This window comes from Narcine bancroftii, chromosome 3, assembly GCF_036971445.1.
Source record: "Narcine bancroftii isolate sNarBan1 chromosome 3, sNarBan1.hap1, whole genome shotgun sequence".
Taxonomy (NCBI): domain Eukaryota; kingdom Metazoa; phylum Chordata; class Chondrichthyes; order Torpediniformes; family Narcinidae; genus Narcine; species Narcine bancroftii.
In genome coordinates, this window is record NC_091471.1 from 174,475,846 (window position 1) to 174,491,595 (window position 15,750).

Genomic DNA, 15,750 nt, shown 5'->3' on the forward strand with positions numbered 1-15,750 from the left:
GAGCCTAAAAATTAGCACTTGGCAGCACAAGGACAGCTTCTTCCCCAATGTAGTTTTTTTAATCCTTAATTTTTAGGGGTACACAGGAATCTATAAAAATGCCCAAGGGCATTTCAGGAACCCCTGAACTAGAGATACCATACATTTGACAGGATAATTAATGACAACTGTTGTTGAGTAGAGTAACAATTTTAATAGTATTGTTGGTCACAATATTCAACTAGAAATTTTGAATTCACTTCAATTTTGCATGATTTTGTCATTTGTTTCTTTGAGAGTTCTTAAATCTTTGAAGCCAGGTCCAAAATATGTTCACTGCCTTCAAATAGTAAATTTGACTGTCAGAGTTTATTGATCCTCTTCCTGCCAACACATTAGATCCAACGATTGCCTTTCAAAGTTTCTAGAACTTAATTGAAGTCTGGTGCCTGTGTTTAATATTTGATCATGCTACCTGTATTAATGCAATTAAGAACATCTACAGGAGGCAGCGTCTTAAAAAAAAAGCAGCCTCTATCACCACCCAGGCCATGCCCTCTTCACTGCTACCATCAGGGAAAAGGTACAGGAGTCTAAAAATGAGCACTCACCAGCACAAGGACAGCTTCTTCCCCACTGTCAGATTCCTGAATAATCAATGAACCAAAGACACTGCCTTACTTTTCCATGTACTATTATTTTTCTTATACATATTGATGTAAGATGATTCATAATATGAATGTTCGCACTATGATACAGCCACAAACACCACATTTCATTCCGATTCTAATATTTAGTTGCCTTTGCTACAGGAACTAATTGAATTTAGGATTCAATTTAGAACAGAGCTCCATCTGAATGAAAGACTACAGACATTGTGGATTTGTGTGGGACAGCATGAGCAAGATTTGGTAATCATCAAACTAAAAATCTCAACAAAACAAACTTTATCCTGAGAAAATGTTGGTACCTTTAGTGTTCGCGTATTCCAACCACAAACTCTTCTCCCCACCCATTAATCTCTGTACCTCTATCTCTAAAACCCCTTCTTCCCCCCACCCCATGCCTCTTGCCCTTGAAGTAAGAAATTGAAATTGTCTAATGGTCACACCTCAGAAATAATTCTAAACAGATTTAGATTTCTCATCAGAGTACATACATGACATCATATACAAACCAAAGATTCTTTTTCTGCAGGCAAAACAGAATTACCACTCAATCATAGTTTAAAAAATAACTGAGCACAGTGTATGCATGTAAACAAATAACAAAATGTAAATAAACTGACCAATACAGAAAGAATAATAAAGTGTACAGGTAAGAGTCTTTAAATGAGTCCCTGACTGAGTTGAGGAGTCTGATGGTGGAGGAGTAGCAGCTATTCCAGAATCTGGTGGTGCTAGTCTTGTGGCATCTTTCCTGATGGCAGCAGTGAGAACAGAGCATGTGCTGGGTGGTGTGGATCTTGGATGATTGCTGCTGCTCTCTGATGGCAGCGTTCCCTGTAGATGTTCTCAATAGTGGAGAGGGGTTTTCCTGCAATGTCTTGGGCTGTGTCCACTTCCTTTCGGAGGGCTTGATGTTCAGGGGTATTGGTGACCCCATACCAAACCATGATGCAGCTGGTCAGCACACTTTCCACCACACCTCAAAATTTGCCAGGGTTTCTGGTATCATACCAAACAATGAACTCCTGAGAAATTAGAGGAACAAGAGAAACTACAGATACTGGAAAAATGGAGCAACACACAGAGGCAGGAGGAAGTCAGCAGGTTAAACAGCATCCATGGAAGATAATAGATAGTCAACTGTTCTAGCTGAAGCCTTTCGGTGATTAAGTTTCTTTTGACCCAAAATGTTGACCATCTGTTGCCTTCCATGGATACTGCATAGCCCTCTGAGTTCCTCCTGCATCTTGTGATGTTGCAGCTCAGAAACAAGACTCCAGCCCTCCATCCACAGCAAGCATCCATCTACACTAATTTCACATTCTTCCCATATTTCTAGATTCTGCTCTTCACCTGCAAATTAAGGACAATTAACATTAAAATGGGTTAATCTGAGGTGTCTATCCTGAGTCTTGGCCAAGGTGTGGTCTGCACTGTGCCACATTATCAAAGAAATGAGCTCCAGAAACTTCAGAGCCTCTCTTTTCAATTACAATGATCTAGCTGTTGGTCAGAAGAGAATAGGTTGGTTGTGATAGTGTTTGTTTTCAAGAACTTCTTTTTAGTTTACTTTCAACTTATTCTACCCTTCTGGCAGTGTTCAGTGCCTTGTGGAGTGGGGCAGAGACTCCGGGATGTGAAGTGCATTGACAACCTTGGCGACGTCGTTGACGATGAAGAATGCAACATGCAGCTGAAGCCTGCAGATACCGAAAATTGTGACATGGGCCCATGTGCGAAGAGTTGGTTCCACACAGACTGGAGTCCAAGGGTAAAGAATATTGTTCTGTAATCTCATCACTTCATACTGCAATCAAACCTTCAGCTATTTGACCCTTCATGTTAGTGTAGGTCAAAAACAACTCACTCCCATAAATGCCACCTTCCAGCACTAGACATGGAGATCTGCAGTCAAGGCACTTCAAATACACATCCAACTACTTTTTTCATATGGTAGACTTTCTACCTTCATAACCTTCTCAATGAATTTTAGATCCATCTGAATGAAAACATTTTCCCTCCTCTAATCCTACTGTAACTTTGCACCCCTGATTTTTGACATCTCTGCTGAAGAGAATACATTCTGGAGTGAAACATGAAAGTCTACAAACAGATTGTAGTAAAAACAAATGCTTGCAAATGCTGTATTTGTAGAATTTTTTTGCTTTAAGGGCTCAGGACTGAAAAGTCCTTTACTCACAGTGAGACCAGCAGAGTTCCTCCATTTGTGTTTTTATTGAGAATACATCTGGAACCTTCATCATATTATGTGATCCAAATTAAATCTGTTCTAAAGTAAACACTGACCTATTCACTCTTTCTTCAGAGCCAGAATTTTCTAGAGCTGGTACTCTCAAATCTCCTTTACAGTTTTTAACAATCATATCTTTCCAATAATGCTGTGACTAATACTATATGTATTACTGTATCAAGCCATTCATTGTGTAGCATCATTCCATTTGAATTACTTTACATTTATCCAGGCTAGAAACTGTTTGCCACTCTTCTGTCAATTGAGAAGATTGATTTATTCCAATGGGCAAAAGTCTCCTCAGTCAACCACAGTATAGTGCAACCTCAGTAGTAACTGCTATAATTACAAAAACATCCATCAACTTTGCTTACTGCAGTGGAATCAATTTTGGATTCAACTTGCCACTCTCATGAAGCCCTTGGGCTTTTACTTTTGTTTGTTTGTCATGTTGAATATTGTCAAAGGCTTCACTAAAGTAAAAATAATAGCACATAAGCATAATTTCTCAGACTTCAGAAGTTTAATTTTATAAAAGAGAGTCTTAACAATGTAGAGGAAGCCTCGCATCATTCAATTTAGTTATGAACAATATGGGTAATCTATTTTCAAGAGTGTCTTGAGACCAAGGACTAGAAGATAAAAATTCATTTTGAGTGTTTTTGCAAAGAAGAATAATGAAGTAATGGTTTAAAATACATGAAGGATTTTGTTTAATTGCCAGTGATAATCTTACCAATGCATTATAAACTGGTTGATCCAATTCCAAATTTAAAGCACAATCTCACCTGACCCTATCCTAGTGTAGCATTAACTACTGCAGTAACATAGGATTTAAACCCTGACCCAAGAGGTAACACCATTCAGGTGTTATTAAAGATTTCTAAAACACTCAAAAAGTCAAAACATATCCTAAGGGCTCAAGCCCAAAACATTGGTTATCTATTTGCATCTTTGCTACATAAAGTTCACTGTTTGACTAGTTGAGTTTCTCCAGCATTGTTTTTTTATTTCATCCACAGACTAAAGTGTCTACAGACTTTAGTGTTTTACTACAAAAAAAGTCAGTTCTACCACTATTTTGGCCAGCATTCACCTTTTGAACAGAACTGCTGTCATCAATTAAAATAGAAATACTTAACAAGCCAGTGAACATCTGATCACAGACCATTGATCTGAAACATTAACTGTTCTCTTCACTTGTGCAGCCTAATCTGAAAAATATTTCCAGCATTTTCTAGTTTTACTTACAGTTTCTGGAGTCTTTGTTGATCAAATAATACATGTTTCATGTTAAATGGGTCATTAGATGTTTATTCCATCCACAAGTAAATGGTATACTCTAGGATTTACACACCTGCCACAACTATAACAACTTTAGTGGGGAAACAATCATATGGGGACATTCAATGCTGTTTGGAGGATTTTCCTGGCATAAAACAAGAATAATGTGCAAACAACATTGAAAGTTTACCTATGCCTGAAGATCAGTTGTCAACATTTGGACTGGACAGCTTTATTGATGCAGGTATTGTAATCAAGGCCTCTCCTCTTGGTGACTCCAATGGCAAATTAGGAATACAGTGAGATAGTACAGGTTTACACTTGCTCACCAATTACAAATCCATATTGGTCTAATGAACCAGACATCTGCAAAGGGATTGTTAAAGTCACCAAGTAGGAAGTTTTGATTTTTGCTCAGCTTGATGTGGACCTGGGAGGGAGGAGTTCTCCCTCTTGCTGTATCATTGTACATGTATCGCTCACCCACCCCGCCCCCCCCCCCGAGAACTTGCCAGTGGACAAACTTAATATCAGAGCCAGATCCTACTTGAAAATGCCAACCTGATAAGGTACTTCATTTGCCCCTGCAGGTCACCACACAGTGTGAGCTTCAAAGAACAAATTTACACGAACTCCATCTGCCATTTTTGCATAATTTCCTCATCACCAATTTGTTCAAGTTTTGCATGTTCTTCTCTGCGGAAGGATTTAAAGGATTAGTTAAAATAATGACCATCTCGACTTGGTCTATTTATCAAATCAGTTAAAATCATACCTTCTCTTGTTCTTATGGTGAAGATCCTTTTTAATCTCTTGACTTTGTCATCAGCTTCTAAGAGTCATCTTTGGTCTCTGGATGATGTGGAAATTTTAATCTCTGGTTTTAAATTCTGGGAGGTTTAATCTATCCATATTTTTATTTCTTGCAGATACCTTCTCAATACATTTACATGAATAGTGATTTGTATACCATTAGAGTCAAATTCATTGCCACATGTTCTAAGATGCAGTGCTAGAATTTGTTTTATGACCAGCCCAGCTAGACATCTCATACATAGAATAAATAGGACACAGTACAGAAGTGTGGAGTAACAGAGAGATCAGATGCTGTAGAGTAAAGTCAAAAATTTTACTTTTATGATGTTCATTCAAGAGTTTGAATATGGCAGGAAAATGAAGTGTGTGTGTGTGCGTGCGTGCGTGCGTGCGTGCGTGCGTGCGTGCGCCTTGATTTATTGAATCATTAAGTTGTACAAAATTGAAACAGCCACACTATTTCAGTGTCAACCTTTTGTCCCAGACACACTACTCTCAGATCTATTTTAAGTCTGGCATCTTCTGTGCCTTCCCTTTTCAAATGATTATCTAATTGCCTCTTAAACATAGTTATTGTATTTTACTTCACCTTCTCTGGAAGCAGGTTCCAACCACTTAAAACTACTCCCAGATTTGCTCTAAAACTCCTTCCTCTCAGACCTTTGCCCTTTTATTTTTTTTGATACACTTTCCAGAGGAAAAAGTGATCAGAATAAGCTCATGTTAATATGCACCAAAATTCTTACTTACTGTAACCAGATACTTTATAAAAAAACTACAATAGTATACATTAAATTAAACACCGATAATAAATACAAAAAGTAGATAGATCATATTCAGTTACCATACTGCAAGAAGCAATGTGGCCTTACAATAATAGATATTTTTGTGGTCTCGATGTCTCAAACTTTTCAAGTCCTCAGCTTCCTTTGATCCAGGGAAAACAAACCCATTCCATCTCCCTGCAAAACTAAGGCCCTCCATTATGGGCATAATCCATTCTGATGCCAAACCACATCTTTCCAACAGTGTGTCAAGCAATATTACACACAAGAATCCAAGTGGAGATTAAACAGTATTGTAGATGCAAATATCCTCTTCATCATCCTACCTATATTTTCCCTTTCATGAAATTATAGACTTGATTCCCATGGTCCCTCTGTTAATCAACATTGCTTTGCACCTTACTATTTAGATCCTACAGTATAATTTCCAAAAAATGCAGAACCTCAGAGTGGGATTAAATTTTGTCAATACTCCACAATTTTCCAACTTTAATTGGAAATACCTTCCAAAGGTATGTCCTGTTATAGTCTGTGACAACCTTTCTCACTATCCACAACATCAACTCCAATGCCATCCAGAAATTTAATCATAACTCCTACATTCACAGCCAGGTTATTAATCAATAACACAAATAGCAAGGGTCCCAGCACTATCCTCTATAGTACAAGCAGGTCACTGACTTCCAATCAGAAAAACACCGTCTCCTATCACCAAGCCAATTTTAGATCTAATTAGCCAGCTAACCATGTTCCTTTTGGACCAGTGTACCTTGAGGCATCTTGTCAAATCCCTTTCAAAATTCCATACATTTTCTTTCCCCTGCTGTGCATCACAGTCACAAAATCAGGTTCTGCTGCTTTCCTCGGGGAGGTCATCCTTAACACCAATAAAGTCTCCTAGAGGGAAATTGCCAGAGGTGACTCCTGCATTACCTGCTTGCACTTGCAACCAGAGAACCATAGAATATTATAGCACAGAAATAGGACCTTTACATATTTAGTCTGCGTCACACCATTTTTTGCCTAGTCCCACTGACCTGCACTCAGTTCATAGTCCTCCATTCCCCTCCCAACCATGCACTTCTCCAAATCCTTCATAAATGTTAAAATTGAGCCCATTCACCACTTCAGGTGGCAACTCATTTCACATTCCCACCACTCTGTGAGAATCATTTCCTCCCCCCTCCCCCCCCCCTAATGTCCCTTCTAAACTTTTCCCCTTTCCCCTATATCTAACCTACCCTCAGTGGAAAAAGCCTAGCAACATTTACTCTGTCTATCCCCTTCAATTTTAAATACCTTTAGCAAATCTCCCCTCATTCTTCTCCACTCCAGGGAACAAAGTTCTAGCCTGTTTAAACTTACCCTATAACTCAGTTCGTGAAATCCAGGCAACATCCAAGTAAATCTTCTCTGCTCTCTTTCAGTTTTACTGATTTTCCTGTAGTTAGATGACAAAACTGCACACAATATTCCAAATTTAGCGTCACCAATGTCTTATCCAGCTTTACCATAACATCCCAATTCCTACACTCAATACTTTGATTTTGAAGGTCAATATGCCAAAAGCACTATTTATAACCCCAGTTACCTGTGATGCTACTTTCAGGGAATTATGTATCAGCATTCCCACATTCCCCCTGTTCAAATGCATGCTTCAGTGCCCTGCCATTTACCATGTATGCTCTTTTTTGGTTTGTCCTTACAAAATCCAACACCTCACACTTGTCTGCATTAAATTCCATCTGCCATTTTCAACCCATTTTTCCAGCTGGTCCAGATCCCTCTGCAAGCTTTCAAAACCTTGTTCACTTTCCACAATCCCTCCAGTCTTAGTGTCATCAGGAAACTTGTTGATCCAATTTACCACATCATCCAGATCATTGATATAAATGACAACAGTGGACCCAGCAGCAATCCCAGAGGCACACCACTAATCACAGCTTCCAGTCAGAGGCAATCATCCACAGCCACTCTCTGGCTTCTCTTGTCCAGCCATTGTTGAATCCAGTTTACTACTTCACAATGAATATCGAGCATCTGAACATTCCTGACTAACCTCCAATTTGGGACATTACGAAAGTCCATGTAGACAACGTTTACTTAAATTTTCTGGTAACCTCGTGGAAAAGCACAACCTACTATGCAGAAAACCATATTGACTGTCTAATTAGTCCCCAGCTATCTAAATACTTGTATATCCAATCTCTTAGAACACCATCTAATAATTTACCTTCTTCTGGCATCACACTCACTGGTCTATAATTTCCAGGGTTACTTTTGGAGCCTTTTTTAAACAATAGAACAACATGAGCTACCCTCCAATCCTCCATCACCACACCCATGGCTAAGGATATTTCAAATATTTCTGCCAGAGTTCCTGCAATTTCTACACTAGTCTCCCTCAAGGCCCGAGAGAATATCTTGTCAGGCCCTGTGGATTTATCCATCCTTATTACCTTTAAAAGAAAGCTCCACCTTCTCTTTAATCTGTACAGATTTCATGACCTTGCTGCTTGTTTTCCTAACTTCCCTTGACACTGACAGTTTCATGAGTAAATACTGGTTAAAAAGATTTAAGATCTCCCCATCTCTTAACTCCATCCTTAGCCAACCACTCTGATCTTCAAGAGGAAGAATTTTGTCCCCTACTATCCTTTTGCTCTTAATATACCTATGGAAGCCCTCAGGATTTTCCTCAATATTGTCAGCCAAAGCAACCTCCTGCCTTCTTGATTTCTTTCCTGAGGTTTTTCTTGCATTTTTCTACTCATCAAGAACCTCAATTTCTCTGTATTACTAATACCAGGTATACACTCTTCTTCTGAGCTAGATTACTAATAACCCTCAAAAGCCAAGGTTCCCTAACTTTGCCTTTAATCCTGATAGGAACAAACTCTGTACTCTCAAATTTCACCTTTGAAGGTCTTCCATTTATGTAGCATATCTTTGCCAGAAAACAACATCCCAATTAACACACTCCAGTTTAGAATGTCAGCCCAAGGACCACACCTATCCTTATCCATAATTAATGATTCTAATGGCATTATGATCACTGAGGGTGGGGGTTCATCTCTCTCCTTTTGGCACAAAAGCTCAATAAACTTGCTATATACATTTTCAACATCCGAATGCTCCATACCAAATCCAACTGCAACTCTACATGCTCTGACAGGAGCTGCACCTGGAAACTTCCCACAATTAAAGTCAACAGGGACTTTGGAAATAACCAAACCGGCCAGTTCAGCCCTTCTAGTCAATGCCTAACATTTTCTCCCACCTAGCCCCATTGACCCACATCTGGCCCATAACCCTCCACACCTCTCTCATCCATATACCTATTTAACTTTCCCTTAAATATTAAAATCATCTATCACTTCTGCCAGAAGCTCATTACACATTCCTACCACTCTGAGGGAAGAAATTTCTCCCTCATGTTTCCCCTTCAATCTTAATCTATGTCCTCTTGTTTGAGTCTCCCCCACTCTCAATGGAAAAAGCCTATCCACATTGACTCTCTGTCCCCTTCCCCCTGCCCCCCCCCCATTTTAAATACCTCTATAAAATCACCCCTCAATCTTCGACACTCCAGGGAATAAAGTCCCAGCCTGCTCAACCTTTCCCAGTAACTCAAACCCGGAAACCCAGGCAACATTCTTGTACATCTCCCATGCATTCTCTATTCTATTTATATTCTTCCTCTAATTTAGAGACAAAAACCACACACAATGTTCCAAATTTGGCCTCAAATGCCTTATACAACTTCAACATGACATCCCAACTCCTGTATTCAATACTCTGATTTATGAAGGACAACATACCAAATGCTTTCTTCACCACCCTATCTACATGTGACTCAACTTTCACAGAATTATGTACCAAAATTCTTAAATTCCCTTGCTCTATTCCACTCCTCAATTGTCTACCATTTAACATGACCTTTTCTGATTAGTCAAACCAAAATATGGCACCTCACATTTTTCAGTATTAAACTCCATCTGTCATCTATCAGCCAATACTTCTAACTGACCTATATCCCACTGCAAGCATTGATAACCTTAACTGTCCATAACACCACCAATCTTCATATCATCTGCATTCTTACTAATCCAATTTACCACCCCATCATCTAGATTATATATATATGGCAAACAACAATGGACCCAGTACTAATCCCCAAGGCACTCAACTAGTCACTGACCTCCAATTTGAAAAACAATTTTCCACCATTACCCTCTGGCATCTCCCATCCAATCATTGTTGAATCCATTTCAGTATTTCAACATTAGTACCTTAAGCTTGAACCTTCCTAACTAACCTCATGAAGAACCTTGTCAAAGGCCTTACTAAAGTCTATATAGACAACATCCACAGCCTTCCCCTCATCCACCTTCTTAGTAACCTCCTTGAAAAACTCGATGATTTATTAAACATGACCTACCACGTACAAAACCATGTTGACTACTCCTAATCAATCCCAGTCTTTCTCTTTAAAAGATCCAATACTACATCCTCATTAATCTGTATATTATCCATGACCTCACTACCAGATTTCCTTAATTCACCTGGCTCAATATTCTTTTCCTTAGTAAATATTGAAGAAAAAAATTTCTCCCTTCTGACTTCTCATAACCTAACCCTCTGATCATCAAGGGGCCAAAGTTCTTTTACTTTTAATGTACCTGTAGAAACCCATTGAATTTATTTTTACCTTCCCTGCCAAAGCAGCCTCTTATCTCCTTTTAGCCTTTTTAATTTCTTAAGATTTTTTGCACACTTGTATTCCTCAAACACCTCATCTATTCCCTGCTATCCAAACCTTTTGTACACATCCCTCTTCCTCCAAAACAAATTCTTAATATCCCTTGAAAACCAATGCTCCCTATATTTTCTATCCTTTCCTTTCATCTTCACAGGGATTTACCAACTCTGTATTCGCAAAATTTCCCCTTTGAATATCATCCATTTATCTGTTACATTTTTCCCCAGAAAATAAATTTATCCCAATCCACACCAAAATTTTTTTGCATCTCCTTTAGCATAGCCCTGTTCAAAATAAGAATCTCAACCTTAGGCCCAGCCCTAACCTTCTCCATAATTAACTTTAAACTAATAGTATTATGATCACTAGAACCAAAGTGTTCCCCCACATAAACCTCTGTCATCTAACCTATCTCATTCCATAATAGGAGATCCAATACTGACCCCTCTCTGGTCAGTTCTTCTATGCATTGATTTAGAAAACTTTCCTGAACACATTTGAGAAACTCCAACCCAACCAGCCCTTTTACAGTACAGATGTCCCAGTCAATGTGTGGAAAATTAAAATCTCCTACAATCATCACCTTATGTTTATTACACATATATGCCATCTCCTTACAAATTTGTTCCTCTAATTCCCTCAGCCCATTAGCTGGTCTATAATACACTCCCATTAGTGTTTGAATTCCTTTCTCATTCCTCAATTCCACCCAAATAGCTTCACTGGATGAGCCCTCCAATCTATCTTGCCATTAGCACCCCGGTAATGTTTTCTCTAATTACCAATGTGACTCCTCCAACTTTTATCCTTCCCCCACCCCCCCATTTCTATCACACCTAAAACAACAAAATCCTGGAATATTTAGCTGCCAATCATGTCCCTCCTGCAACCAAAAAATTTCACTGATACTACAATATCATATTTCCTTGTGTCAATCAACATTCCAAGCTCATCCACCTTTCTTACAATGCTCCTTGCATTGAAATATATACTTGAGAGAATGTCCCCACATACACTGCTTTGATTACCATTAACTTTTACCATCCCCCTCCTTCATTAACTTTAACACTCTGGTTCCTCTCTCCCTTCAAATCTAGTTGTCCATCTACCCTAATTTCCACACTCTCATTCTGATTCCTATCCCCATGCCAAACTAGTTTAAACCCTCCCCAACAGCCCTAGCAAACCTGCCCATCAGGATATTGGTCCCTCTCCAGTTCAGATGCTGCCCATCCCTTTTGTACAGGTCAGACCTTCCCCAGAAGGGATCCCGATAATCTACAAATCTGAACCCCTTCCCAACTCTTTAGCCACACAGTCATCAGTCACATCTTCTTGTTCCTGCCCTCTCTAGCAGATGGCACATACAGCAATCCCAAGATTACCACCCTTGAGGTCCTGCTTTTTAACATCTTCCTAACTCCATATATTCTTCAGGACCTTATCCCCACTTCTATTTATGTCACTGATCCCCAGGTGGACTACAACAACTGACTGATCACCTTCCCCATCCAGAATGCTGTGTACTCAATCAGAGACATCCCTGACCCAGTCACCTGGGAGGCAAAATACTAAGTGGGAGCTCACCCTGAAAACCTCCTTATCTGCTCCCCTAACCAGCAAGTCCCCAATTTCAAGAGCTCCTCTTTCTGTCCCTTCCCTTCTGAGCAGAGGGGCCAGCCAGGGACCTGACCACCACAACTTGTCCTTGGTAGGTTATCTCCTTTCCCCCCCCCCCCCCACTCCCTTCCCCTCTCAAACAGTATATATTGGGAGAACAGCCACAGGGGTACTCTGCACTGACTGTCTCTTTTCACCCCCCCCCCTTCCTTCACAGTCACCCAGTTAGCTAACTGCTGTCTGTTTGAGATGAAGGTCTCCCTGTAACTCCCATCTATGGTTGCCTCTGCCTACCTTATGATCCAAAGCTCATCCAGCTGAAACTCCAGTTCCCTAACACAGTCTCCCAGGAGTTGCATCTGGATGCACCTTTTGCAGGTGTAGTCATCAAGAACATTTGTGGTGTCCCTGACCTCCCACAGCTGCAATCAGAGCACAGGACTACCCTAACAGCCTTCATAACAAGCTCTTAAATTAATTTAATTGAAACAAACTTACTAATCTTACCTCACTGGGAGCACCGCCTCTGCCTCTTCCTACCAAAGCCTCAAAGTTCCACTCCTACACTGCCATTCACATACCGGGCCACTCCTTCAGCTACCTCTCTTTTTATTGGTCCCTGCCGATTAACTCAATTACCCAATTACTAACTCTCCCATATCAACTCTAAATTGGCTTAACTCTTTGCCCGATACTCCCTTTTTAAACATTCCTCCCAAAGATTTCAAATAAATCACTGTTTGCTCACCAGCCACTCGCCCTATCTCCGACTTCAACTCACCTGAAAATGAAACCTGAGTTCCCATGCATTGCAGGAGAAGCATAACACTGCCCCTTATTTTCAAATCCATTGTCCCCAGTCCCTTCTACTAAGCAAAAAGAAAAAGTTTTATTTTGATGTGATTGTTCTAATTGCTTTGCTGCTAATATTTTTTTGATTTTTGTCTTCATTAGTGTTCTGCAGAGTGTGGGAATGGCATCCAGACAAGATCGGTTGTATGTTTAATGAATTACATCAGTAGTTTACCCCTGGAAGGCTGTGGAAATGAAAAGCCAGCAGACATCCGGCCTTGCAACATTGGTCCTTGCCATGAGAATTTTAGTTGGTTTACAGGCCCATGGGGTCAGGTAGGGTGTAATTCACAAATTATGTCAGTTGAATCTTCACTGTGTTTTGATGTCAATAAATAGTAATATGTCTCCATATTCTAATACACATAAAAGTCGACTATATTCCAGGTTAGTGAGAACTTCAAAATTCAGAATGAATCCAACAGTTAGGAAGCAGACTGCTATGGTGAAGAACTCCAGAATGGTAAAGAGCTTAGTAAAGAGGATAAAACATCAAAGATGGAAAAGATGATAGTGAATGCACGGGCCACCTACCTAAGCAAAGCATGCAGACCAGATAAAAGAGGGTTGGAGTGTACTTAGAGTTCCAAGTTCAAGTTTATTGTCATATCCACCAAGGTGCAGTGATAGGATCAATCAAAGGAACTTGGACTATACATGGAGATATCACATGCTGGATCATTGGTGTAGACACGACATGGGTCATTGCATCAAAGGGTCTAGACTGCACGTGAAAACATCATGGAAGATCACAAAGTCTGGACTATATGTTGAGAAATCACAATATGTGCCAAGGGATCTGAACTGTATGTTGAGATATCAAGGTGTATGAGCTGTGCCTGGAGACATCACAGGATAGGTCAAAGATATGCCTAACATGACTATGACTATATACATTCTTTAACTGCTTGGATCTCAGGCCCAGGGTGAATAAAACAGTATTCTAACTGCCCATTCATGCGAATCAGGGACATCTAGTTGGCTCCAAAACTTCCAAAAATAGTTAACAAATCTCAGCTGTTTCCTTTTGCTTACTTCAATTGAGTTATTACTCTAAAGCATAGGAGGGAATTTCCACAGATATTGTCCAGCCCACCTGCTGTAACCAGCAGAAACATCCCGAAAAAAAATTCAGAAAAGCTTTCTGAATGGTGTCTGTGCATTTCTGTTGAGTTTCTACCACTTAATTGTGAATGAGCAGGAAAAGCCTCACAGAAATTTAACCCTTAAGTCTGTTCTGTTCAAGGTTCAGGGTTCCTTTTATTCTCATACAATCATACATAAAAATCTTACATGATATACTTCAACTTTTGTCTGGCGTAAGTCAAACAAAGAGTTGACATGTACATTGCACAGCACCCAGTACAGTACAAGGGAAAGGAAAGCAAAAGAGATTCCTTCAGAAACACTAAGTATCTGTAGATTCACCTCCAGCACTCCCGCAGCCTAAGTAGCTGCACAGACTCCTGTTCAAACCATTGGCAGCCCAAGCTCTGGGTCCAAACCAGAGGAGTCTCGGATACTGAAGGCTTCCTGATATGATCAGGAAGCCTTCAGTGCCTGGGACACTTCGGAAGCCCTTCTTGCCCTCAGCATACTCTCAAATCCTGGTTCCGATACTTGGTTCCCATAAGGCAGTCTCCAGCAGCCCTCAGCCTGTGTGGGTCCTTCAACCACAATCACCTGCCACCTGTGTAGGTCCTTGAGCCACTGAGCCCCTCGCCGGTCTGCTGCCATGTCTGCTTTAAGTAACAAAGTAACAGGTGCTGGTAGATACAGTTCATTCCTTTTTAGTTTACACAATAGCTGATTTGTATCTGTATCTATCTATCTTGATTCCATAACATTAAAAAAACCTGTTTTGCTTCTGGTCCTTTCCAAGTGCTCGGCAAATTGCGGTAATGGAACACAACTCCGGAGTGTAGTCTGTCTGAAAAAGACTGATGACAAAGTAATGGTGGCGGAAGAAGCTCAGTGTTCCCATCTGGAGAGACCACCCTCAGAACAAATCTGTCATCTGAGGAAATGTGACGTCAAATGGTACACAACAGAATGGAGTGCAGTAAGTATAATAATTAAAGCATTCTCAGTGGTGGGAGCAGATTCACAGTTAACAAACCTGTACAGGATTAATGTATAAATTACAATTAAAAATCTGTACCAGTATTGGTATGTACTAAAACTGCAGTTTTCCAAATGTAAGGTTACAGTAATTTGAACATGGACCAGAGCACAGTGAAGTTTCAGAACACAATATTGCAGAGTGCAGTATTTATAACAGCTGCAAAACTGTACCATACTAGAATAGATTAAATACAGTACAACTCTGACTATCCAAAATTGGATTCTCCAAGATCCTCAGTTATCCAAAGAAAATTTTTAAATTTTGGATAAACAAGGGTATCTGAAATCCACATTCATCTGAAATTTTTTCGGAGCCAAATTGACTGGAGACATCAGGCTCCCGGCAGTAGCCCAGCAGGCCATGGGCTCCCAGCGCCGGCAGCAGCACAGCAGATCTCAAGCCCCTGGCGCTGGCAGCAGCGGACCTCAGGCTCCCAGTAGCAGTAGCAGTGGACCTCAGGCTCCCGGTGGCAGCAGGGACTTCAAGCTCCCGGGCAGAAGTGGGACCCTCGGGCTCCCAGCACAAGCGGGCCCTCGGTGATGAAGTGTCAGTGATCAGCAGTGGCCAGCATTTTTATGGTGAAAATTAAACTTACTTTGTTGTTTGCT

At 40.3% G+C, this 15,750-nt stretch overlaps 1 protein-coding gene and 1 long non-coding RNA gene across 6 annotated transcripts in view; one reads left to right on the forward strand and one right to left on the reverse strand.

The window, feature by feature from the left end:
* The window catches only part of adamtsl7 (ADAMTS-like 7), a 573,773-nt gene that overhangs the window by 534,590 nt on the left and 23,433 nt on the right, over positions 1-15,750 (forward strand). For all 5 annotated transcript variants that reach the window (XR_011353929.1, XM_069925866.1, XM_069925865.1 and 2 more), the window contains exons 14-16: positions 2,245-2,418; positions 13,120-13,293; positions 14,900-15,079. Coding sequence is in view for 4 of the 5 variants with exons in the window: in XM_069925866.1 (XP_069781967.1) it covers positions 2,245-2,418; positions 13,120-13,293; positions 14,900-15,079 (528 nt within the window). In the remaining variant the exon portion in view is untranslated. The remainder of the gene's footprint in view (positions 1-2,244; positions 2,419-13,119; positions 13,294-14,899; positions 15,080-15,750) is intronic.
* LOC138757864 (uncharacterized) lies at positions 591-15,000 on the reverse strand. The gene is made up of 4 exons (XR_011353935.1): positions 14,874-15,000; positions 4,958-5,034; positions 4,744-4,878; positions 591-626 (listed from the first exon to the last, which is right to left on the reverse strand). It is a non-coding gene; the product is annotated as an uncharacterized lncRNA (long non-coding RNA).